The sequence below is a fragment of the Pempheris klunzingeri genome, chromosome 7 (genome assembly GCF_042242105.1).
Source record: "Pempheris klunzingeri isolate RE-2024b chromosome 7, fPemKlu1.hap1, whole genome shotgun sequence".
NCBI lineage: Eukaryota > Metazoa > Chordata > Actinopteri > Acropomatiformes > Pempheridae > Pempheris > Pempheris klunzingeri.
In genome coordinates this window covers 27,108,049-27,131,717 of record NC_092018.1, presented here as the reverse complement: position 1 = coordinate 27,131,717, position 23,669 = coordinate 27,108,049, and the positions used below count along the sequence as shown (strand labels likewise).

At 43.4% G+C, this 23,669-nt stretch overlaps 1 protein-coding gene across 1 annotated transcript in view; it reads right to left on the bottom strand.

Moving 5' to 3' along the window:
- Positions 1–23,669, bottom strand: part of rimbp2b (RIMS binding protein 2b) — a 75,689-nt gene that overhangs the window by 28,253 nt on the left and 23,767 nt on the right. The window contains exons 4-6 of the mRNA XM_070834061.1: positions 8,597–8,680; positions 3,017–3,106; positions 273–395 (exon numbers count right to left, since the gene is read on the bottom strand). Of these exons, the coding sequence (XP_070690162.1) occupies positions 273–395; positions 3,017–3,106; positions 8,597–8,680 (297 nt within the window). The remainder of the gene's footprint in view (positions 1–272; positions 396–3,016; positions 3,107–8,596; positions 8,681–23,669) is intronic.

The window sequence follows — 23,669 nt, the reverse complement described above, 5'->3', positions numbered from 1 at the left end:
CAGCTCCTGGTCAGACCTCCCAACACGACACTGGAAGGCAACAGACATGTCAGGGACATTAGACATTTAGGGACAGTATAGCTGAAGATAGCTGAAGATAACCAGATGGAGGCAGTGTAGCAAAGGTAGGAGAAGGGATACTGGCAAAGGGTTAGGCTCCATAAAAACACCTGTATTAGGATCCCGGGATAGACGGACTACAAGAACTAGAAATGCACACAGTATTGACAGATAGCAGGGGTCGAGTCCACCCTCGGAGCTGGCCTCCTCACCTTGAGCACCTGCTCTAGGTTCTCCAGTTTGTCTTGGAGCTGGTTCCTCTCCCACAGGGCTAAATCTCTCTCCTGCGTCACAGCACCAAGGGTCTCTTTGAGTTGGGCATACTCAGACTTCACCTGTGCAGACAGAATAAGCAAGGAGCAAAGAGACTTTGCTTGAGAGTGCAGCTGTACTACAGTTTATTTTCTCAGCCAAACATTTTGGCTATTCAGTTACATTCTTATGTTTGGTTATCTCATGCTGCCCTGGACTGATTTGGGCCCTTTTAGGGAATGCTCATGATGAAGTTTTGCAGATATTAGAGAGGTCGGTCTCTAGCATCATTGCATACTATAACAACAATGTCATATCTGTAGGGTTGTGGTTGGCTAAAGTCAGTGCGAATGATACATTTGCTAATCAGCACTGGCAAAAAATGTCCCTTGATTCACACAAAGAAACTAAAGATGGAGGAGAGAGTGTTACCGAGTCAATATCTTACAAAAATAGCTACATGCCAGACTTGTGTTTTACAGATCATATAACCAGCTGTCTTATATTATTAAATAGCTGTGTTATTCTAAATGTAATAATACAGCTAGAACGGTATCCAAGCGCTTGCAGCAGTGGCCCAATTAACGGTTTGGCACTTGCTTCCTTTTTTCTGGGGTGGACAAAATGTCAGGAACCACCACTGAGTGTAATCAAATTCAATAAGGCCACAAAGACTCCCAACTAAAGTGTTGAGTCAGCGCCTTTTTGGTACAATATCAACGAAAACTGAACATAATACATCTCACAGAGGCAGAGCTGTTGCTCTGGATTTAAACAAATTGTACAGCTGTTTTCTGTTGTTTTGGTAGTCAGGTTAGGAGCTTGGCCGGTTTCAAGCTTTTAAACTTCATATCAATACAAGAGTGACATAATTCACTGATTCCCGTGGATGTAGACCAAAACATTAATGAATTATTTATGTTCCATTGTTAACCAAGCGCTGAGCATTCAATTGACTGAAGCAATTACACTTTATATTAGCACCAATTCAACACCAAGATACTGCCATTCTGAACAATATCTGAAAATTGCGACTATTCCTACATATTCTCCATAATCCCTCTCCCACAGACCAGTTGCATTGTTATCTAACATGCAGCATTTTTCAATCATCTTTACAAAGGGCCCCAAATCGGCAGTGAAATGACTGGTTCCGGCAGGCGTAATGTGGCAAAGCCCCTTCCTCTGAGCAGCCATGAATGACTAATGATTCCTCAAGGAGGGCGTTTCAACAAACATCAGCAAAGCGAAACACAAACAGAAACCAGTGAGTGTCTGCCGCTGGACAGCCCGCCTCCATGCAGCAAAAACCATCCGCATGGATACGAGCGACTGTCAGACCTAACGTAGACAGATGGAACAAAACCATGTTGGATTCAACAGAAGCAGGTCAATGGTCTCTTATGGATAGAGGGAGGCACCGTTCGTAGCTCCTCCTAGTTCATTCAGAGACGATAGAGATCAGAACACGGGGGTGAAAGCGCGGGGTAATATCCGCACTGCCCTGTAGAGTGCTGCTCTCATATCTGCAGTGTGATAACAGTTCAGGATGGCTGCTCTAAGAGCCACCCCAGTCCTGATAAGACATCAATAGCCGGCATCCCACCGTTCTTCACCCCGACAGCAACTACCTGCCAATCAACTCTTTCAGGAAATTGCCTTCCTGTCCATAGAGGGAGGCCTGGTGCTCTTTGTTTGTTGATCTACTTTGACTTTATGTGATCAGCTCTGAAGGCCTGATGTCTGGGGGCTAAAAGGACAGTGGGGGTGTTTTAATAGAATTGGAGGCTTGTTGCTTTCATTTATATGCTGGAAATTAGAAGAACAGCTCCATCTGTACAGTATTCTAAGGTAGCTGTGACTAAGGTATAGTGTGACCCAGAAAGCCCTCTGATGGAGAGTTAATGTAAAGACCAGGGAGGTTTGTGGCCAACAAAGACTGAGAGTCTACAACCATGTTAGCAGCTCTGCAAGGCTGCACTTAGGAATAGCCTTCCTTTAGTGCAAAAAGCTAATGTAAGTGTGCTACCATGCTTAAAATGACAATGCTCACATGCTGATGTTTACCATCTTACTGTAGAACGCTAGCATGCAAATATTCAGGTCTCAAGGAAGTGTTACTAATTTTGCAACCAGTTTTGTTTTGAACAAACAGAAAATTTGACCTGATGGCGACGCTACATGAAAAGTTATGAGATCACCGAAATGACTTCCTCCCTTCATCCTGAGGGAGACGTGAATGCCGAGCCATGTAGCAAATGCTGAGATATTTCACTGAATAAGTGAAAAGTGGTCACGAGATAAAAAGTCACCAAAGCCATTAGGATTCATCTGCGGAGCACCGTGAATATCTATACTAGATTAGTATACTAGATTCCCAATCCTATAGATGTCAAGATATTTCACACAAAAAAAAAGAAAAATATCAACCTCATGGTGACGCTACAGAAAAAGGCAGGGGATCACCAAAGTCTGTAGAATTTATCCTCTGGCCACGATGGCTGTAAAAACACAATCCAACCAATAGTGTTTTAGTCTGGACCGAAGTGGCTGACTCAACGACAGACCAACGTTGTCACACGGCCATGACACTAGCATGGCTAAAGATGTGTTTTAGGTGCACTCACATGACAGTTACGAGCTCTAAAATCATGTGTGAGTGAAGCAGCAGAGAGATGTATAAACTATAGAGGACTTTTCATACCTTCTCATACTCAGATGCCTTGTGGCTGTTGGTGAACAATTGGAGGTTCAAGTGCTTGTTCTCCTGAAGGAAATCCTGAAGCTCATTCTCCTAGGCAAAGGAGGAAAAACAGCGTTTAGAATCCAAGAAGTCAACATGATTAGACCAGAGCATAGCACCCAAAGCCGGCGTGTTGTCAGCGATAGCCAATGCATTATTCATCAGAGGAGGCTGATCGAGGTTCACTAGGATGTTCTAGAAAGCGTGAGCAAAAGAGGCTGCCATTTTAGCCACTACAGCAGAAACAATACCACAGTCAGAATATTAGCTTTTATGACAGACCCTTAAACATACTGGAATAGATGTGATACGGAAAAAAAAACCCAACTATATTTTCCTCCTTCACTGCTCTCTGTGAGTGGATGTAAATCAAACCTGCATTCTGACAGAGAGCCTCCTTTCACCACTCTTTCTTACCAAGAGCGTTGAGCTGAGGCTAAAGAAAAACCCCTTCATTGCAGAGGAGGAAAACGTAATTACATTCAATCAACAGTCGTGAGGCGTGCCGTGGATGCAATTTGCAGTGTCAACTGGAGAGTTCTCTGAGATGTGCAATCCACTGCTGCTGCAGCAGCAGCATGTAGGCCAAGGGTTGCTCTTGTCGGGAGCTACCTACTGGCTCATGCATGATACATTTACAGTAAATAAAGCGCTTCTTAATGGCTTGTGATGGTGTGCCTGCTCCTGCTCCCTTATGTTTTACTTATGAAGGACAGTTCAGAGGGCAATTGTAGACAGAAGTAAACATGAAAAAACTAGCACGCATTGCAAATGTACCGATGTTAACAGACCAGACAATGTTAAGCAATAACGTATTGTAAATGTAAACACCAAAACAATATGTGCTGGTTATGGCATCTAATTAATATTAATCAACATTAATAATAAAGATACATTTTTACATGCAGCATATGAATATCTACGCTGTATGTAGTGTATAGATATGCACAACACAGAGGAGAAATGCTGTCAAGGACACGCAATGATAAGTAAACAACAGCCTGAAGACAGTACCAAAGTCACATCTGAGATCGGCTGCCTTTCCATTAATTTCATTTCTGTCACATCCAAAAAAAATTATTGGCATTTCAACCTGCATCAATTGTGTCCAGTCAATTTTAATGCTTCCCGTACAAGCACTAGATTACATTGGCATTCCTATTCATATCCATTGATCCTTCAATTCAGAGCTAATGTGGGCTGGCTAAGCCTCCAGGTGTTGATTCTGAAGGACAAACAGAGAGCTCACATTTTAATGTATGCACACTTATGAGAGCAATGGAGTGAAATTCAAGCTCGTTGTTGATTCAAGCGTCGCGACATGAGTGCCATCCTCATTTGAAATCCTTTTTGGAATTTGGATGTAACAGCACAGACGTAGTGGTGCAAAACCAAACTGTCTTGAACACAGAGAATCAGCTGTTTCTTTGTCCTGCATTGTCGAAGTGTTAACGCTTTAAACAGATCAGTATACGTCATAATCCCTTGGCAAGACACATTTTTGGGGCGAGCCTCTGAGCCCAGCGATGAAGAGAATTCCATGCAGCCTATATTGAGCTGCCTCCAACGTTATTCAGCTGAAAATCTGAGATTTCCTGCTGAGGTGTGATTTGCCATTTGAGATTTGCTTTGAATACAAACAAGATGTACTCATAAAATGTACACAGCATGAATTGTGTTTCATTAATGATTTGCAGTGCTTTAGAGACTGGATAGTACTGCAGTAAAAACATATCTATTGAAACCTAAATGTACAGTAAGTGATGTAAAGAAAAATTTAATTCATCAACATAGACGTTAATTATAATATCAATAATATTATTACAAATACATGGTAGTCTAAAGACAAACAGGCTGAGTCGTTCAGATGAGTTCTATTTGCTCTTGATAAACCCTGTAAATTTTCATGAATAACATAATATAGAACAATATCATCAGGCCTGGGGCAGAGTACCTGGGTTACTCCTAAGTTTGAAAGCAGTGCGGAGGCAGTGTATTTTGTCCAGACACGGTCTGACTCAGCCTGGTGCGCCCGAGCTGTGCGTTTAATTTCGACAAGCCTGACAGATGAATCAACTCCGCCATTTAGCACGCGAGGACAGCAGACATTTCACCCACTTACTCTCTGCTCTGTGCACTCTGTGGTGTAAGCTACATGTATTTGCTCCTGTTCAGTATAGACAACAGCCACTGTACCAATGATCAGCTGAACTGTATTTCTGTGCCCCGACCATCTGCACTGAAGGACTAAATGTATACGTACTGGAGCCTCAGAACATTGCCTTCCTGACCACATGCTGCTCTTAACCTTGATGACAATCATTAAGCACTGACAGCAAGATGCCAAAAATGCTGTTACACATGTCTTGTCATGTCACGTGTACAGTTTAAATGTACTATGTGCCTACAGCTGCACTGGGTAGCATAAAAACAAATACTGCATTCTACTTACACAGGATTTCTGGTCTGTTCCCCCAAGAACTGTATACCATTGTGTACATAAGTAAAACAGATCACAAACATGCAGTTTTAGGCCATCTGAGAGAAGTGGAACACTTTTACAGGACTGATGCATATCTGAATTCACTGTAGTGTGTAAAATGCAAAAAAAAAAAAAAAAAACATGAAGAGAAAAGATTCAATCTTGAAATTGATTTTTATGCATGCCATGTGTCGAAGCAATGAGAGCTGCCAAATGACAGAGGGTGTTTGTGCTTACAAACATCTCATAATGAAAGCTAAGCTGACCACAAGGCGGTCATTTCACAGCGGCTACAGAGCTGAATTTGAGAGCACAGTCCCACAGTCGAGGCCTTGGACTTGTTGAGTCTGCCTGCTGTCTGCCTCGGTATTAATCTTCGATTAGCGCTGATACATACTCGAGCAATGCTGGCACAGCAGATGTTTGTTGCCACGGTAACAGGCCTTAAATGCTAGCGGAGGCATACTCCTCTGATGATCTGTAGTTATACACCCAATACCCAGGAAGGTGGAGGTGCCAGATGGCTATGTCAGCGTTTACCGTCACTCACTGGCTCAGTGTTAATATGCACGATAGCTGAACTAACTATGAGGAGACAGGGCATTGATACCAGCTGGAATCTGATTTAATAAATGTGTATTTCTGTATATGCTGCAGTAAATAGACTGTTAAAAACAGTCCAGTACCACCAGCAGAGATGCTATACTGAGTCACTAACAGCTGCACCTAATTCTGTATGTGCACTCTTTACTTTAACCTGAGAAGGAGAGGACTGAGGAGGAGGAGGAAAACAGAGGAGAGACAGAGAGGTAAGCCAGTTTAGACCAAACAGGGAGTGACATTACTGTCAACTCGCTGTCCCCTCACAATAGTGTTCATTGGTCTTGTCTGTGTTTGTGTCTCTGTTCTCGGAGCTCAGTGCGGGAGGAGATAAGAGCTGTGCTGCAGTCTGTGGAGACCAGCCTGCCATTTCTGCACACCATTTGGGGACAGTTTGTCCTTTGGGTAGCTTCCCCAGGAGTCAGCAGGCTGACAATGGGCGAGGAGGGAAGTGCTGCTGTGGGCATGGAACGTGAGAGGAGGGCGCAAAGAAAACAGTCCTAATGGAGTGTTTATTTGGGGCAGAGAGCCACACACACAGACAGCTCATCTAAAGAAGAGGGCTTGGGGGCATGAGGGAATGAATTCAAATAGTCTAGGACCAAACAGTGCCATTTAAATTACTGCTGAATCCCTCCAGCTCCGGCCTTTCACAGCAAAAATCTCACTCCAGGCCATCTGCACTACTCTGTGCCTACGCACACTTCTACAGGTTACAAACATGTATCATCTTTATGCAGTGCTAAACTTCAGCTTTCAAGAAGCAGTTTTTATGCCAGTCATGCAACACTCTGCGCTGTTTCATCCAACTCCCAAACCACATACTGTGGGGCTACAAATATCTACACTTACGCATGCTCTAAAATTCTACTGAATTCAACTAAAATAAAAATCAACATTTTGCTGCACAGCCCACAAGGACCCCTTTGTGAAAAAAAAACAACTACTGGAACATCACAGCAGTGAGATGTCATTTTGTAGTAGAGTAGTCATTGTGCTTAGTGGGGCTCCTGTAATTATAATGGGAAAACCCTTCAGACCAGAACCATTCACGTTAGCTTTATTTGCGCTGTGATTTACCTCTGGTGTCCCCTCGCTATGAGAGACTGATAGAGCCTGATGACTCCTCTTATTTAAGGTGCAGTTTGTTTCCTCACTAAAATAAATACAACATAGCAGGGCAATAATTGCCACTGCCGGTCAGTGGTTACCCTTCAGCATACTTGGCATTTAGCCGGCTCCAACTGCCAGTGCTTTTCTCCCCATCACCAGCTAGCAATAAAAGGGACCTGCCACCATGCCATCCAAACCACACTCACTGTTCTTTACACAGACCCCAACAGCCACAAGTGGGAAAGTTGTTTGACCACCGGAACCATCAGAAAACACTTTGACATGGTCGTGGTCACGGGACACCAGTAGACATTTGGTCCTCAGCACTTCACTCCGGTCTGTCTTTGAATACAAAAGCAAATGATGAAGTACACGAATTGCAACTTGTTGCAGCGATTCATACATCAGCCATGCATCATTTACATCAGCTCCCAGCCTTCTTCTTCTTTGATGTTTTGCTATAGTGTATTACTGCCACCGCTGCCACTATTGCAGCCTTTTGCAGATTGCAAAAATATGCACACATGGACAATTTAAAACAAACATACCACTGTGTAAAATCCCTGAAGTAACCTCTGGTTTGTGTTAATTTGAGTACTATGAGTAATCATTAGTACAGAAGAAATGGGACAAATGCAAAGCCTATTTGAATAACCTATTTAAATATGTTTAAGACCAGTTACATAAGAAGGAAGCATGTTTTCCCATCGCTGTAGGTTCACTCCACCATCTTTTTTTTCCCTTTCTTTGCCTTGTGTTCTGAGTCAAGGCAGCAGGCAGAATGACATTTCTGGGGCATTGTGACAAAATGTCCTTCAAAAAGCATAAAACATTAGTATTGAAACTCAAGACTTGGGTAACATATCTCTGACCATTTAAAGTGGTGATCATTACTTGAAAAACACACATGGCACCGTGTGCTACTATACACTTTTACAGCAGTGTTGTCAAGAGCTCAATGAACTAATGTGTGCGCAAAAGAAACCGATATAGCCGCAGCCTGAGGACACAGTGTTTGTATGCGTCCCAGCACTGAACGCTGTATGTCCTCTGTGTGTTTGATCACACGCAGCAAATAATTACTGCTGCAAAGTGTCTAATTCTCAAATGTATTCCCAGTGCTAACAGAACCCAACTCACAGATAGCGCAACTTGCAGTTAACTGCCCCCATTTTTCAATTTCAGTCATCACCGCCTGAGAACCAAGCTATCATTACAGTAGACCGCCACTCATTTTCTCAGGGGACGCTTGTGTGTGATGATAGTGGGCAAGGCTCTCAGGTACAAATCAATTTTAGCCTCCGTCCTTTCGCTCAGAGGCCAGGGTATATTTTTGGAGCACTTACCAAAGTCTGACATGTTTGATTCTTTTTCTTCACCTCTGCTTCAAGTGCTTCACACTCCTTCCTTCTGGTGCTGATCTCAGTCTCCTGAGGAGAGAAAAAAAAAAAGGAGAGGACAGCTGCTATGGTTTGTCAGGAACAGAAGCTTCCTCAGAGAACTCAGTGAAACTAGGCAGGCAGAGCGGGAGCAGGGCCATTTCACTGTTCAGCGGTACTTAGGTGTGTGAGTTCATGTATAAGAGTGTGTGTGCTGCAACAAGCAACCTCCAGACATTATTTAATAGATATTACAAAATGCTTTTGTTGTCAGAAAACAGATGGAAGGGCGACAGAGGGAATGATTCAAATGGATCGAATGGATATATGAACCGAAATTATCAAACTTAAAGATTCAAATATGTGTGCACATGTACTGTAGATTGCAATCTGTCAGTTTGTTATAATATAAGGTTCAACCGTTGCCTAGCCGACAGCTAATATTCTCTTCTGTGCTTTCTGAATGCCTGTTATGTTCCCATCAAGCAGCCGTTTCACTGAGCTGACAGCTGAGTGCCGTGTTAGCTGGAATTACGATGAAAAGGAGCGCAGCTTTCTTCACAATGCGCGATTAGAGCCAAAACATGACTAAAGTCTGCCACAGTTTCCACGGAGGATGACTTGTTTAGTCTATCAGTGTTGTTCAGAAAACTCATCACCACTGGCTGCTCAGTGGGGGCAGACAGCTAGAAATGGGATATCCCCATCAAGGCTGCACGTGTGTCCTATCTCGCTCTGGAGATGCCACATCTACTCTACTCGAACCAGGAAGGGTGTAGCCGTTGAAACAGAGAATACTTCCTCATGGGCGTTCGTTTAATGCACAGCCGGCTATTGCTCTGCTCTTACAGTAGAAAATACATGAAGGTGTTACATCAGCAACAGATCCTCTGTTTATCAGCAGAATGAGCTCTCTATCAGCGTACGAGAAACATCCTTGCTATGGATGGGAGAGGAAGTGCAAGTGCTGGATGTTCCAAGATTAGCGTATAGAATTAAACAGGATTTTATCCGTGTCAGTGTGTGCTACCAGTGCGCTTGCACACACACACACACACACACACACACACACACACTCTGGTAGCATGGTACCACGTGTCCCTGAGGAAGACTAAAATAAGCACCAGCGGAGCCACCAGAAGCCCACAGCACACAATGCATGCAGCATGTGGGAATGCATGAATGTGCACTTCATCCCAGAAACGCTCCCAGCTTGGTTTGACTTTGAATATATATCAGAATCCATTCAAATGGAAGACCTGTTTGTTCCGCTACATCAGCTGGTTCCCCTCTTGACCCGCAAGTGCCGACAATATTTAATAAGACAGTGAGCAATAAGGTCAGAGAACAGGACGAGCAGAAGGAGGAGGAACAAGCTTTGACCCTTTTCAGATCTGTAACCTCGTTGGCGTTTCACCTCAGGCAAGTGACAGTTGGGATGGTTAAACCTCTGACCCTTTATCTGTCGTAGCTGGTCCACCAGTGATCCCGCTAAGCTACATGTATGTCTTAGCATGTGCTCTGGTACTTCTATCCTTTTGAGAGGTGCAACCCTCACGGGGACAGAAAGATGTAGAAAATAAATAAATGTATGTAAAGCCCAAAATGGATAAAATAAAGTAGTAATCAACTATTGGGCAAAAAAGAGAAATACAGCCTCCAGTATCTATTTCAGATAAATAAAGCAAATACTGTCACATTCATGCATAGATGATTCGCTTCCTAATTCAGACGGGAGTGATATTTGCCACTGCAGGTGTTTGTTACTGTAGTTTCTATGGGATTTCTAACACCTAAAACTTCACAACTCATTTCACAGTAAACAGAAGCACATGCACAGATAAATAAATTGTTATGGAATATGAAAACTGTAGAAAAAGAATGAACGTGTGCAAAAAATATATGTGAATATGCACAATATACACTGCCGTGTTGATTTCCATTGAGTGAATCACACAGAGCCTCTGCAAACAGCTTGCCATCTCCCATGTGGGCTGGTATCTAATGTGTACAGTTTTCAGAACCAGACGGCTACAACACACACAATGAATATTTCGCTCGCACACTTGCAGAGACACACACACACACACACACACACACACACACACGTGCAAACACACAGCTCTCAGGCTTGCTGAGGCCCATTTGTTTGGAGCACATTTGCCAATGTTCAATTAAAAATCCCTCTGATAAAAGATTCAAATGGCTGCCATTGTGAGTAATGAGCTCCTGTATAAGTGAAGAGGCGTTTACTGCACAGCAGATGAAGACAGATGAGAAAGACCATCGCCTCCGGCTGGATCTCACATTCGTGCCTCAGTGGCACTGATGCAAATGCATTCACAAGAGAGGTGCATCCACATCCTCGCATGCACTGCATGCGGCGAGAATTTGTTGGATGGCAGAAGATCAATATCAATGAAAATCAATATCTTGACAACTTAGCGCGTGGTTAAAAAAGATGAAGGTTTGGGTTCTGGTCATAGCAAGATTCAGAATGACCAGGTCAAAACTACTGCAGGATAATGTGAAGTCAATCTATTGGAAGCTGTGGGCGCCGTCATTGAGCACATGTAGACTAATTAATCAATGAGCCAATCAACACAAAATTAATCAACCAAAATTTTCATAATCTATGAAGCAGAAATTTCAAATATTCTCACTTTCCAGCTTGTTGCTGCTTTTTCTGTGTTGTGTCACTGTAAAGTGAATATGTAGGGGCTTACAGAAAAAAATGAAAAGAAATGATAGACACATTAATCAATAATGAAAATAATCACTTGCAGCCATATATAAGTAACTGCCGTGCCTTTCATCAGTTCACTCCTCCATTTACCTTTTACCATTATTTATTATTTGAAATGGTTTTTAGCCGTGCTAGCTGCATGGCTCTCGGTCTGATGGTCGATCCACCATGGCTAAAATATCTCAAACCCTATTGGATGGATTTTCTATAGGTATTCACGTCCTGTGACTTTGGTGATACCCGCCTTTTCCTCTGACACCACCATGATCAACTAATGGATGGACTGCCATGAATTTTGGTACATACATTTATGTTCCCGTCAAGATGTATCATTATAAATGACTGTTTTCATCTAGCGTCACCATGAGGACAACATTTTAATTTGTCTAATAATTTAGTTTACGGCCAAACACTCGCAAAACAAATGACATAACACCAGCCTCAGTTGTAGTTTGAGATTTGTGCTAATTAGAGAATATTAGCATAGTCGAAAGCACAGCTGTAGATTCTTAGTCTTGTTAGTATTCCTTTCTGCCATTAAGTAATGATAGCTTGTCCCCACCCTTGAACATAAAGTCCCAACCTGGAGGGGTCTTAACAAACAACATATAGCTGGTACACTACAAATATGTACCTCTACAAGTGGGGTTTTGCTTCATATTACTTTTCCAGCTTAACATATAAACTATAAAAACAGACCAGAAAACCTGACCACTCATTTTCCTTCACTACACTGGCACCAAGTGAAGCCAGAGAAGTTGTTTTGCAGAGGAAAGCAGGACGTGAAAACAGAGTCTCAGCTGTGAGCCCTGGACACAGACGCCTTGGTGTTCAGCACCATGGAGAGTTCCCCTGGGACAACAACAGTAGCATGTGGTGTGTGTTTTAACTGTTTTCGTTGCTGCAGACTCTCCAGTGTGAGTCCAGTGCACAGCAGCATCTTGATGAAATGAGGTTCACATACTACAGTATTATTTCTGCACTGACTAATTAACACGGGAGGCTTTCCCCATCCTACTCTCAGCATTAGGTCTTCTGATCTTTTGTAGTTGGGAAAGCTCTGTGTAATAATCTCTGGCAGGAGGGGGTAGCCTCACCCCCACCCGCCCCCACACTTCTCCTCCCCTCTCTCTCTCACACTCTCTCTCTCTCTCTCTCTCTCTCTCTCGCTCTCTGTCTGTCTTTCAACCCCTGTTGTGTTGAATATGCATGATGCGTAATGATGGGTAATAATCCTGCCTATGGCTGAGCAAAAAAAAAAAAAAAAAAAACTGCAAACGTTTTCAACCTGAGGCGATTCTAAGCAAACAGCGTATATCTGATGGACGTATCAAATATAGACAGATATGCACGGGAGTAAGGCTTGCCTCGGGATGAGTTTTAACATGTAATTAAGACTCTGAATGCTAATCCTCTAAGAAATACGTAGGCACAATGTGTGCCACAGCCCAGCTGAGCTACACTATAGTAGAACCACCCTAGATGGCCACCCTGAAGAAAAAGCACTTGACTTTTCACTGGGAGTAGTTCTGCTCAGAAACAACCAGTACATCACCTCTAACTGTGGCACCTACTGTAGCCTTACAGCTAATTTGTTGCCTCTTAAAATGTCAGTGGTGCTCCCCAAGATATATGTATTGTCCTGTGACACTTTTTCTTGTTATTATGTGTTTGCTTCTTCTCGCCAGCCGAGCTGCAGCCAAAGGAGAGACCATTAAGGAGGGTGGAGGAAAGACTACTAATGCTGAGTGTTGTCAGGGTCTTTAAGAGAGGATTCCCCTCTGTTACTCAACACCCAAGCATCAGTTCCACTTAGCATCATGTCACATATATGACTATAGTGCACATACTGCAGGCCCAGACACACAGTAATCTAGCCCAGCACAGCAAGCGCTTGTGATTTCAAATCATTTGAAATGGCAGAGTAAATTACATAACCCCTACAGCTTAAGTCTGTGTGTGCCACAGATGCTTGCACTCCACTAATACTGTACTCGTCTGCCGCCTCCAAGTGTGTATGCACGGCAACATGCAGACTGACTGCTGAATCACAGTTTTGCAGGAAAAACAAGTGCAACTCCCAGAGGTCAACGCGTACATTCATCCCCACATGCACGCACATACACAGAGTAAAAGAAACGATCAAAGGGACTAAGGAGCAGAGAGGAAAAGGGTAAAGAGTGAGGTGAGAGGAAAAAAGAGTGATAGTGAATGAACACATGATCATGAGAGAGATACGTACAGGCAGCGAGGCCTAGATATGAATGCAAATGAAAAAGAAGAGAGAATGGGCAAAATGAAAAATGGGATGGAGGCAGGATTTACCGTCTAAGCTTCTCAGCTCTGCAGCATTTTGTCCCGGGTATAAGACCTCAGCGAGACGTCCTCTATCAGGCATATTAAACATCATGCAGCAGTGGCAAAAGGAGTAGCCTAGTCTGGATTTCACATCCTCTCCCTCTTTTCCCTCTTTTTTTTTCCTTTCACACCATCACCCCACAAGGATGCACAAGCATCGGCGCGCTGCAGAATCCAAAATGAAGCTGCCACTATCGCCGGGGTCTGACCTCCCCGAGCCACCGAACGCTACACTACCTGCGTGCTGATGTCTTATGAGTCTAACACACCACTACTGAAGAGCACAGGGGGAGGAGAGGGAGAGAAGAAGGGGGGATGCTGTCTGCAAGGCAGGGGGAGGAAGAGAATGAATTATAAGTAAGAAGAAAAAACAACAGACAGAGGAACTATTTGGGAACTGCTACTATCAAAGGCTCTATAACAAAAGGAGTGATGAAAGGAGAGTGGCGGGAGCAGAACAAAGGGGATAAACCAGGATCTATAATAAAATGTAAGGTTGTTGGAATATGGGGCTAATTTGAGAAAGCAGGTTCAGAGTGTATGAGAGGCCCCAGAGAGAGTTCTGCAAATCTGATAATCCCACTGCATGAACACAAAGATGCCAGTTGAGACTTTTACCTTAATGGAAACTAAACAATGACTCATGCAGCCACAACAGACTCCTACAGAGATGAAGGAGGGTGCCGCGCCGTGCTGTGATATCTGTCAATTTCCCCATGACAATGCAGGATTCTATAATGCACCGTTATGTAGAGAAACTACTGTATGATCAGACAATAAACAGGTTTTATTTTTTGTGTTTTGGCAGCTGAAACCATTTTGCTGACTAAAGGTCCACAGAGAACATCTGATGATTACTGCTGCAACCAAGCAAATGCTGGAAGCCCACTGCTGTTGCCCACTCAGACACACAGGCTTACTCATCCCCAGCTGGATTTGCTGGCCGAGCTTCTGCAGACTGTCATTCGGTTCACATGGTAACCTTCATCTCTCATGGCAGCGCAGTAAACACCTTGTAACAAAAGGCGGTTCTCGTAAACACGGATCACCTCTGCAGCTTTTATTGTGACTGTTGTCTCGAGAAAAACTCATCTGACCAGAGCATCAGCCGCAGCACAGCACACAGAGTTATGTTATACGCGTGTGGGCAGGAAGTTATTTTATTTATATGGACTGTAAACTTTGGGGATTGACTCCCTGCACTACAAAGATGAGGTGGTGTGTTGTTAATCCCCTGTTATTCCTTTTCATTAGAGATTGCAGTGCACAGGGCTTGCAGAGACAATAGGTCACAGATCTATAGAGCTTCAGAGCTTCACAGCTGGCTTAGTCACATAGATACACACACGAGCTGAATGCTCTAAAACAAGCAACAAAACATGCCAGGGGTCCATGCAAACATCTAGATTTTAATCTCTCTTGGATTCTTTGAATTAACGGAAAAATTACTGAAAATTTGCAAGAGCTTGCAAGTTATTTCAATCCCCTAAATATTTCATATATAACTATTACACTGCTATCTGTTCCTCGACCAACGTAACGCGCCTGACTCACATACACCAAGTGCTTTCTCAGGCAGAGCTCACTCCCTGGGTGAGAATCGCTCCCGAGGAAGCGCTACAACAAAAACATACATTTCCTCCTTGCGATTCCTTTCTGACAAAAAAAGCTGCAGATTGCATCACTTTTTTTTTTTTTTTTTCTGAACAGTCCCTGCAAAATCCATCGCTTTTGGCCCGATTCACAATAGACACTGTGAGATCCTGCTGGGACGAATGTTTCAAAATATAAACAACCCAGCGAACATTTTTTAGAGATGAATTCTACGGTGGCCAAGCCTGTGTCTCACACAAAGATGGTGGGTAGCGCCAGCACCGAACTAGACTCACATTAGGTTTCAACTGCTGCTACACGCTGTTGTATTCATTCAGGTCAATATGGGTTCTATAAAATGCAACTGTCAGAGGATGTCTGAATTACTAGAATAGACTATAAGATAAACAGGCAGGACTAAAATAATACTAAAAGCCTTTACATGAGATGACTTGGTTGGAGGAGACTCAGCTGTACCCAGATGGTCTCTGTGTTAACACACAACACTGTTGCTTGGCTGGCTCAATCTCATTAGAGTGGCCAGTCGCCGTGCAGGTAGATGAGCTGCTGCTATGATGGACTGTTCTCTGAGCCGTCCGGACAGGGTTTTCAACCCTCAGGAGGCGGTGTCAACACTGGAAACTGAGCGAGGGAGTAAACAGGAGAACAAATGAGCCATGAATCAGGACCCACTAATACGACGCAACTGTACACACAGGAAATCAAGGTACTTGTGGGGCGCAGCATACACATCAGCAAAAGTAGAGGCAGCCACAGATACAGTACAACTCATGAACAGACTGTAATTTAGGCGAATCAAATGACAGAATTACTTTAAATCTTTTCTTATGGCTCTTCTGTAATATGCAACAATATGTTTGGGGTATAATTTACAATTATTATCTACAACGTTAATGGCTGGTGGCACACAAAAAAGACATATAATGAAGTAGTTAAGATATTTGATCAGGCTACATTTGTCTGATTTTTGTTGCCCTGCAGGTATTTAAAGTTGAATTTTCTGCTATTGTCAATATTTCATTATAGAAAGATACACAGCATTTTACTTAACTTAGCAGACAGGTACAAGCAGACAAGAATACAAGCTCAACGATACATATCAGAGAGCAGCCAAGTCTTTGTGAAAAAAGAAAAATCAAATGGCAAAAGGAGCAGCCATATTTCCCTTCATGCCGTCATGACTTTGCCAGAACCATTCAGTCCCTGTCTACAGGGAGCTGTGCTCTCACATCTGCGCCCCTCTCACTCAGAGGCCAACAGAGAAAGAGAATCTCACAAACCTGCCATGATCAAATTAATTCACATTGAACCAGGCTGCCTGTTTGTCTGCACACTTGGGCCCCTACCAGATAAGCTGATTATAACACAAAATATTACATGCTGTCCTATTTGTTCTGATCCAGTGTTATCCCGATGTCCCTGGTAATGCAAAATCACTGACCTATGAAATGTCAAGGTAGGCTAAGATGGATAATTACGAGGTATATACAGTGATCCTTCAGATCCAAACTGGTGCAGCCTTTGGCACACACACACACACACACACACACACACACACACACACACAGGACTGTTCACCATTAGCTGTGACAATTATGCCCAATAATTCCATCTACATCTGTAATTTATAAAATTGGACCCTGGATCGCCACCTGTGCTCTACTGTATCAGACAGCAATAACACCTCTGTGTTGTTGCTGTTGTGATTTTGTGACTCGTGGCATTAGCGCAGCGGATTTTGATATTCAGTCTGCACTATCCAGCACAAGCTCCGACGGTGCATCCCCTTTCTCTGCCTCAGTGCGAAGCTCCAGTTCATCTGAATGTAATGAACTCTTAGCAAACGCTAATTCTACACTGGCTGCCGCTAATTTGACCATCTTCCTGCCCCACACAGTGAGAGCTCGGGCCGTTATATGCGGAGGGACTGTCACCAGCTGAGGTGGCTTGTCAGCCACTTTGATCCTGAGCCAGAGTCACAGACATATGCTGCTCCATCCTGCAGGGAGGAGTTGTACTGGATGCAGGGAACAGCTCTCTGTTGCCTTTCCATTCATTAACTACATTTCAACAGCTGGTGACCAATTAGTTTGCTCTCCAGATTGCAAGACCAATATAATGAGAACACCTTAACTTTTATATGCTTTGTCAAAGGAGAACAAACTATAAAATATAGTTTGTACAGTGCCGCTGTGAGCAGTCGAGAACTGGCGATCTGAGACTGGATAGTTTCCATTCAATTCAGGCGGAGACCAAGCAGATCCTTGTTTTTTTCTAAGCTGAACCGCAGCATCGAGCCTATTCATTCCCTCAGCCCGGTCTTCAGTGCTTGCCAAGAGGCCCCACAGAGGTGTCCACTAATGGGTCTTTAATGCCAAAGAAAGAGAAAAAATGGTGAGGAAGGTCGTACGTGGTCTGGTGTATAGAGGATCATCTGCTTGTAAACGTGCAAGTTAGAGAGGCTGCCTGTATGTGTATTGATTATCATGAGGTGGCAGACGTGGCTTTTGGCCTCAGCAAAAACCAGACAGACCAGACTCTGATGTGAGGAGATTTTACATTAGGGTGTGGGTGAAGAGATCTTGTGTCCAGTAATGGGAGACAGGTGGTGCCCAGGAGGAGATAAAGAGTGAGGCTCTCACCCCACAGGAGTCTGGCACAATTGCAGCAGAAACAGACGCCTTTGCCTCCCATCTGGGGGACACTCTCTCACCATCACTGCCAATTTATACGACTAATTGAGTGTCCTGGTCATTACCTGAGTGAGGACTTGCTGCCTACAGCATCCAAGTGCCAAATCATACAAGTGGTCAGATGGAGAAACTAAATAATGCCAGCAATGGATGCAGACACATTTAATTCAGCTCTATTGTTATCATAATGTTTGCAATACAACCTCTAGGGAAAGGCACGGGAAAACAGAACAGGCAAAGAGACAAATAAAAAGACAAGAGAAAACAAATAGATCAGACACATGAACTAGCTTGATCAGGAGTGTGTGTGTGTGTGAGTGTGTGAGAGAGTGTGTGTACCTCATTTTTAGTTAGTAATTTCATTGCGCTATCAACAACATTTAAAGGAATCAATTCATCAATGGAACATTAAACGTTCATAAAATATAGTATATTAGTATGTTATAGTGTGTTAGGCTAATGGCTCTGTAAGCTCTTTACTGAATGAAAAACACTAGCAAGCCCCCATGCTGACGTTTAGCAGGCAAGGCTGGGAACGACACTAGGAATGTCTGTGCCAAATTTCATGGCAATCCACCAATTAGTTGTCAAGACATTTCGCTCAAGACCACAAAGGTCAACCTCATGGTGAGAAAAGAAGAAATATACACAAAGTTTCATGCACACTGACAGACACTGTGGTCAGACACAGTAGCTCGGAACAAATGAGAAGGAGTCCCTGCTGAGGCTAAATTGAAAACAAATTACTTATTTTTACAGCAGAGAGCCCTGTAACTCCAGGGTAAATGAAGACTGCAAATATAAACTTAATTTGGTTTCAGACTGTGGCTCCTCAGAAGCCACAGTGAGATACATTTTGTAATCAATGGACCTTTGCTGGTAAACTAAATTTAGCCAGTATTGTGATCTGACAGATGCTCTAGACAAAAGATCATCGCAGGTGACATTTCTGTCAAACTGGATAGGAGTTGAGATTAATAAGAAACCTGCTGTGCACCACCAGCAGCATAACAGAAAGTGATTTGGTCGTACGGGAGTGACAGAGTCCGGCATTAGCATATAAACAACAGCCTGGAGTAGATGGCTGCTGCTGCACCAGGCTTGATTGTCAATATGCTCGTTGGTCCTCATCCAGAAATCAGAGAGGGACTGTCAGGACTTTGATTCCTGCGCACAGGGGAGAGGATAAACAGCAGAAAAACAACACTCCAACTTGTCAATCATTCGCCTCTCCATTTCTACCACTTGGAACTCCAATTTGAGCATTCAAGACGAAAACGGACTCCAATTTAGTTTTTGGCTTTGGAAAAATTGATTCAGAAGGGTCTAAAACAGACGAGTGGGTGGCAGACAAAGAGAGGTCGGTTATTATTCCTTTCTGTATTCAACAAACAGCAGAAGAAGAAAAAAAAACACATCTCACAGTATAAGTGGCCTCCATAATTTCATGCTTCCTACCACAAAAGGTGACAATGTATATTGTCTGCCCAACAGAGTGGACCTGACTGTGTGTGTGTGTGTGTGTGTGTGTGTGTGGTTCTCAGAAAGGACGCCACTGCAGCGATAGCCATCAATTTCTGCTGCCTCCACTCAGCAGGGGCTGGGTGATGCCGGTTTGAAGGGAACTGAGCCAAACATTAGTACTGATCCAAGCTGTTTAGGCTCACTGGAACTCACTACAAATAGCTTTCACAAGCCCTCACACAATAACACCGCTAGTACTAGAAGTTTGAGCACAATTAGCCAGCCGAACTTTTCCGCACACTTTGTATCATCCTTTCACATAGCCGCCAGCACACAGCAGCAAATAACACGATGTATAGTGTGCGATGGTTGCTTCTATTAAAATACAGCCCAGTACAATCAGGGAACACACACACTGCAAAATCCCCCTTTGTGCAACACAAGACCACGCTGATTATCTTTCCACTGAGAACACTTTAGCAAATGTTGCACTGCTCTCAGCAGTTACCATGGCATTTCTGCTGGCAAAGCAAGTTTTGATTTGAAACAGAGGAGATGGTGTTTGGCGAAAGGTTTTACATCATCACACAAGTTAACGCACGCTGAGATGCTCATTTCTCCACCGAGTATAATGTCACATCAAAGGTGTTCCTGCGCGGCCTTAAGTGGCAGAGGCTGCCCTGTTGTGGATTCTTTTACAAAAGTCCTCTTGTTTTTTTCAAAGCTACTTTCCGTGCTTTGAAAATACAGCAGCAGAGGGAAGACGATAGACTGTACGTGTGTGTGTGTGTGAAAGGGAGTGTGAGAGGGTCAGCAGAACTTCTCTGATATCCCAGATCATTTAATTGAAAGTCTGAACTTTGTCAAATATCTGTCTGAGGCTCATTTACCACCTTAATGGAGCATCAGCTAAATAAAGATATGTGAGGAAATGTCACAGCAGACATACTCTCAACACGCCGAGTGGACTTGAATGGAACATAAAGCACTTTTAATTTGTGGAACATTGTTTGACCATAATCTCTCTCTTCAAACTCTGTGCTTATTATGATGTGAAAACGACACAGAACAGAACGTGGCGTAGTTAGTGCTTGCTAATTAAACTACTAGTCTTATGACTTAAAGGAATCAATGGGCATTTTTGGAAATAAGCCGTTCCCCTGTTTCCACTCCACTCTTTGTGCTAAGCTAAGCTAACAGCTCTTGGATGTAGCCTTATGTCTACATGATGAATCTAAAAGCTAGAATTAGCCCACAGTGTAGCTTAAATAGTAGCTACAATGTTAACATGATGTCAGACAAACAATTTCACATTTAGAAAGGGACCACTCTTAATTATAAGTACTTTTGAAATGTCCAATATTTCTATACTTTCTATAATTCATTTTTGAATGCAAGACTTATTTGTAATGGAGTAAATATACATTGTCATTGCTCCTTTAACCACTAAATACTTCTTCCACAACTGTGTTTGCAGTAATTTGCACCAACTCACCAATCTTAGTCCTGTAACAGTACAACACATGTGTGTAGACAATAGAGCTCCTAGAGCTCCTGAGACAACACTGATTCCTAAAAACACCTCTGCTGTTCACACGGCCAACAGCAGGATCATACAATGAAATCTGCTCTGGTAACAGTGAACTTCAACGTACAGTTTTTGATGCGAATGTGATGATGATCTCACGTGTCAGACTGTCATGATTAGTAGACGGCATGTTAGGAATTCACGGCACATGTGAGACCTGCCAAGAGCACTGTGCAGTAATGGCAGATCAAACAATTAGCTGAGCATTACAGGGTTCGTCCATTCAGAGTTCCGACTCTTCTGACAATATAACCCCCTTCTTTGCATTAAGATGAGGCAGAGCACACAGGAAGCCCACTGACAACAAAGGACAGATCATCCTTTCCTCTTCCGCTGGCCCTCGCTGACCTGCCTTCACACTCCAGTACACCGAGAGAGAACCACGCTGCACGCCAGCGGCGATCCACAGCTTTTACCAACTCCTCAAAAACAGACTGCTGTAATTTGGTATACAAGCAAATCAGTGCACCATGCATTCTCCTTTACCTTGAAAAATGTGGACTAAGAAAGGAACAAAGAAAGGGGGGGTCGGGGTAAAACAGAGAGACAGAGAAAGAGAGAAAACGAGACAGAAAGGGAAGATGAGAGGGAGAGTGATTGGAAGCTGGCTGCCATTCTGGCCCGGTGGCCCCACGGCTGATGCACAGGGTTGCGTAATGGGCCTGCATGCAGTGTGAAGCACAGCAAACAGGACTTCAGCACATGTAGCTGAAGAGACCACTCAAGCCTTCTGGGGAAGAGAAGCTATTTCAGCGAGCACATACATACACAGGATGAGACAGCCGTGTTTTGACACAGTGCGCTAAAAATAGCACATTCTTAATAGAAAAAAAAAAAAAAAAGAAAACACAGTGCCAGTCAAATCCAGACTGGCACGAGTAGGGAGAGATAAAACATTTCTTCCAAAGACAGTCCTGAGAGCTAAACTAGAGGGCATGGTAAATAAGAGGAACGCGGCATGTTGCAGGGCAAACCACTCAGAATCTGGAGCGGCTCACATCTCACTGAGACCGTGATCCCACCTGACACGCAGCCACAATCACATACAATAAACGAACTGAAGCAATTAAGAATCGGTATGAGCAACTTTGCGGATCTGTTATGTAATTCTCAGCCTGTGGGGCCGTGCGTTAGGAAATGGCGGCAGACAGGCCTGTTGTGTTTTCTGCTGCACATATATGGCCATTAATCACGCTCGGTCTCTTTGCTCTTTTTCTATTTCCAGAGAAGCGGAGGCCTGAGGGCGGCGGACCTACGGCGCTGCAGCACGTGCACGCTGGACTTCAGCATCACTGCAAATGTCACACAATGTTAGCTCACTCACTGGAGGGCGGCCTACGGCGAGAGGATCACGGGAGCAATCTATTAATGGCACCTTTGCACCTAACTCTTTATGGATGCAATGTTTGCTAATGCTTTGATCTGGGACTCACCTCCCTCAGCTAAAACAACGTCCTCAAATGTTTGGGGTCTTTTTTTTTTTTTTTTTTTTTGCGATTTCTCCTTTTTTAAGAGGTGTTAATTGCATCTGATGAATGTAAATGCGCTCCTGAAGCCTCTCGGTTGCAGATAAGAGAACTGGTCGCCCGAATAAATGTAAAATACACTCCAGAGTTTAGCAGTGCAAAAACACCAGCTGCATTTCCACCCTGCAGGGAACCACAGGGAATACTGATGTATTTCTATAAACAGACAGACAGAGCAGGTAGATCAGGACACATGAACAGGTACTGTGTGTGTTAGAGCCACGTAAAAGAACACATCCCTCCCTCTCTCTCTCCCTCTCTCTCTCTCTCTCTCTCTCTCGGGTGCATGAGAGGAGATTTCTGCAGGGTGTGTTGGAGTGTGAGTCATCATCAGTGCAGAGAGAGAAAGAGGGGAGAGGCATTCTTTAAGTCAAAGGCAGTGCTTATGGCAGCAATGCAGCAAGGAAATACCAAACGCCCCGGCTCTTTAATAGGGTTAACATCCACAACAAATAACAGCAGCAGCAGCAGCAGGTACAGGGCTCCCGTCTCCCATCCGGTAAATGCATGTGCTACATGAGTGTGATGCAAGTACAAGTCAGCACGGCAGCTCCAATGTAGTCCACTGAATGATGAGAGACTCAGACAATGTTGGGTTAGGCCAAACCTTTAGCTCGATGTTTGAATAGTAATGAGCGACTTTCCATTGTGCTCATGTTACTGTAATGAAGACGGCACTGCACACAGCACTGTGGTACATGTTAAGAATTCTCCACAACAAATCCAGTAAAAAAAACATACTAAAGGGTCATTTTTAGAGCTGAAACGACGAGCCGATTAATTGATCAGTTGATCAACAGACAATAATAAGCAGTTGTTTTACACTGTCAGTCCATTATTAAGCAAAACGTCTGCTGTTTTTTCTCTGCTTTTTGAAAACTAAAATGGACGCTGACAAAATAAGACTTTTGAAGACATTTTTCACAATTTTATCACACTTTATAGATGCCGTTATATAATGTTTCATCAAAAAATCATCTGATGAATCAATAATAGAAAAAATTTATTAGTTGCACCCCAGCTAATATGCATACAATGCAAAATATTTAAC